General features: G+C 35.4%; 1 protein-coding gene across 1 annotated transcript; it reads left to right on the top strand.

Moving 5' to 3' along the window:
* The first annotated feature begins 371 nt into the window (after positions 1-371).
* LOC130048755 (uncharacterized) lies at positions 372-3,161 on the top strand. Its single transcript, XM_056145800.1, has 3 exons — positions 372-672; positions 1,655-1,799; positions 2,894-3,161. The coding sequence occupies exons 1-3, from the start codon at positions 372-374 to the stop codon at positions 3,159-3,161; spliced, it is 714 nt and encodes a 237-aa protein (XP_056001775.1).
* Positions 3,162-3,363: the final 202 nt, after the last annotated feature.

Raw genomic sequence — 3,363 nt, 5'->3', positions numbered from 1 at the left:
TGATAAATGGATTTTACACAAAAGCAATTGGTTTTCAAGGTCATAGCAAAGTGTAGTAAACTGAACATTTCTCCGGGTTGATTTATGCTTACCCAATTCATTCTTATTTTATCACAAGTATCTTCTATTGTATTGTAATTTAGATTCTATCGTTCAGGGCCGGGATTCATAAAAATATATAAGTTTTACACTTAAAAGTCTACTTAAGTACTAAATGAGTACTTAGTTAAGTAAAACTACTTAAGTATAATTCATAAACACACTAAGTGATATACTTAACTAAGTAAGACACGCGACACTTAAATATATATTAAGTGCTGAAAGGGGGGACCGTATTCAAAATAGATTTCGGTACAGACGATAGAAGCAAAATGGCGGATCAAATAACAGACGAAAAGAGAGGAAAGAAGAGAAAGGCAAACTGGACGCAGGACGAATGTCTGATGCTGGTGACTATGGTAAATGAGGAGAAGAACATCCTGAGGTCAAAGTTAGGACGCAGCTTAACTTCAAGAATGAAGAAGGAAACTTGGGAAGAGTTGACAAAGCGACTGAATGCCTCCGCAGTTAATACACAAAGGACAGTGGAGGAAGTGGAAAAGAAGTGGCAGAATCTTTTGTCCACCTCCAAAGCAGAGATTTCCAGTTATAGGAAAACAACAAATGGAACAGGTAACATTTGTCGAACTCAAACAATCCCTTTTGCAATTTTGCTCATATATCTTTAGGTTGAATGAAGAATTTCTGCAGAACGAGCGAGAAATTAACAGATTAAGGGTGATGTTACTATATATTTGTTGAACACCCCCCTCCCCCACCAAAAGAAATGTGTCTGCGTACGGTTTCCCGACCGACACTATTTTTATCCCCTGATCCTAAATGTTTTATCGTATCTTAGCCCGAAAATCCTTTCCATGAATATTAGGGGCCCAATCATATGTCGTTTGTTGGGCGGATCGCATGCCGGTATAGCTATTAATTTCACTTCAGAGTTTTCCAAACGTACTGTATCTAGAAAGACAACGTATGCTTTTTTTAAATCGTGTTTAGGGCAAAATGGAATTGTCACACTGCCTCCGTGATCGCGTGACCACGTACTTCCCCTTACTTGAAACAATGTATTGATTTTTTTTAAATCTATATTTAGCATTGGCAAACGACGACGTCCGAGAAAGCACCCATGAATAAAGAGGTGGATCTTTAATTTCTTACAGGCGAAGATAGGTTTTAAGCCTACTGAGATTTGACGTTTGGTTGTGTTATTTTTGATTACCAATTTTTATGCTCAATTTAGAATCAAAGAAAAATAAACAAAATAGTCACTGTATATTGAGATTTTTATTTTATATCAAGTTTTAATCAACTTTAGTTTGAATATATAGTGCAAATAAATTCAATAATAAACCATTTTATAAAATTCACATGTCAATAATCTTGTCTTTTGAAAAAGATGAAAATTATATGTGTATTATTTAGTAAGTATACAGAAATAATTTTAAATATATAACATGGATATTGGGGTGAAAGTTGGCTCACAATAGCTGTTTAGGAAATTAAAAATATACCGCATATACACAGTGGAATTACTTTATAATAAAATTATGGCCAGCTACTACAGTAAAGATATTATGTTTCTATAAAATTAATTAAACAGACGGAGGACCTCCACCCAGACCCCTGAGAGCCATAGCCGAGACAGTGCAGATGGTGATTGGGGAAGAAAATGCCATCATTGATGGAGTCCAGGGAGGGATTGACTCTTCCTTCCTTCAATTACTGACCAATGATGGGAACATTTGGTAATTTCAGTATTAATTTTCAGTCATAATGGAATAACAAGACTGTAAATATAATCTACTTTAAATGTATCAAGTTGCTAAATGCAAGGTGAAGATAACGAACAGTGATCAATCTCATAACTCCTACAAGCAATACAAAATAGATAGCTGGGCAAACACGGACCCCTGGACACACCAGAGGTGGGATCAGGTGCCTAGGAGGAGTAAGCATCCCCTGTTGACCGGTCACACCCGCCGTGAGCCTCATATTCTGATCAGGTAAACGGAGTTATCCGCAGTCAAAATCAGTGTGCCAAGAACGGCTTAACAATCGGTATGAAACACGTCAGACAGCATTTGACCCAATGCGAGGTTTTATTGACGAAGTAGATCATTATAACGACCATAGAATTTGCGAAATGCTGACTTCAATCGAGACTGTTGAAATCCCTGTACCATCAACTTGTTTGTCAGTAGCTTACCTCGATTTAAAAACTGACTATACCCAGAACAAGCTCTTGCATATCGAATCAGTTGAGATATATAAACACCATATGCAGGTGATAATGGAATATTGTTACATAAGTGTGGGAAGTTGACGATGGAGAAGCTGAAATCATCCCGTTTTTCATACAGTTGACATGAAATTTATTAATGTTGAGTGTATTGTGTTTATCTGTGTTAATACTGGTATCACATTTCTATTTCATAAGTATTATTTTTAAATTAAATCCACTCACAGGTTCAAATGAGCGTTTCATACCTGTACATCGGGGTTTCATCCATCTGAGTATATATTGTACATTTTTACTCTCTTAAAAAACAAAATTTGCAAGACCTACATATAGACCTATTTTCCTTCTACAAAGACATAATCATTTCACAAACACATCTTGTTTTATGGTGTTAAATCTTTTTTTTTAAATAAAAAAAAAAAACCACACACAGCAAAACTTGACTCTCTGCAACAGTATGTTCATGTGTATATACAGCACTTGTGATCCCACATAATTATTCATGTAATGAGTTATAAATATATCACTTCCAAATTATCAAAAAATAAAGCCAAGTTTGTTATGCTTTATTGACTCATTATTTCTTTTATTTTATTGTAGTAATGTTCAGATTGTTCAGAGTGAACCTGAGTTCAGCACGACATCGCCTCCTATCATACCCCTCTCACCAAGATTGTCATTGCCAGCTCCTCTACATGTTCCTTCAGCCTCTTCCTCTGTACCAGCAGTAAATACGTGTACAAGATGCGCCAAAGCCCAGACAGACAACCACAACAGGCAAAGTGAAATAGAGGAAATGACAATTCGGAAACTTCATCTCGAAATTGAATATTATGAGATGAAATTGAAAAAATTGAAGGAGGAATAGGTGATGATGATCTGTATTAAATTTTCGATTAATGATAAATAACAAATAGGTATTTCTTGTGACAAGAACTGTTTACTTGTACAAAAGATTTGATCTTCTGACATTGACATTGGAGTTTGACCTACTTTTTAAAAAAAAATTAACTTTGAAGTGGTGCATTGCTTTAATGACAAACATCCAAAAGCGGTGGATCACAATTCTT

Source organism: Ostrea edulis, chromosome 7 (genome assembly GCF_947568905.1).
Source record: "Ostrea edulis chromosome 7, xbOstEdul1.1, whole genome shotgun sequence".
Taxonomy (NCBI): Eukaryota; Metazoa; Mollusca; class Bivalvia; order Ostreida; family Ostreidae; genus Ostrea; species Ostrea edulis.
The sequence above is the reverse complement of the archived record's forward strand: the minus strand, read 5'-3'. Positions and strand labels throughout refer to the sequence as shown.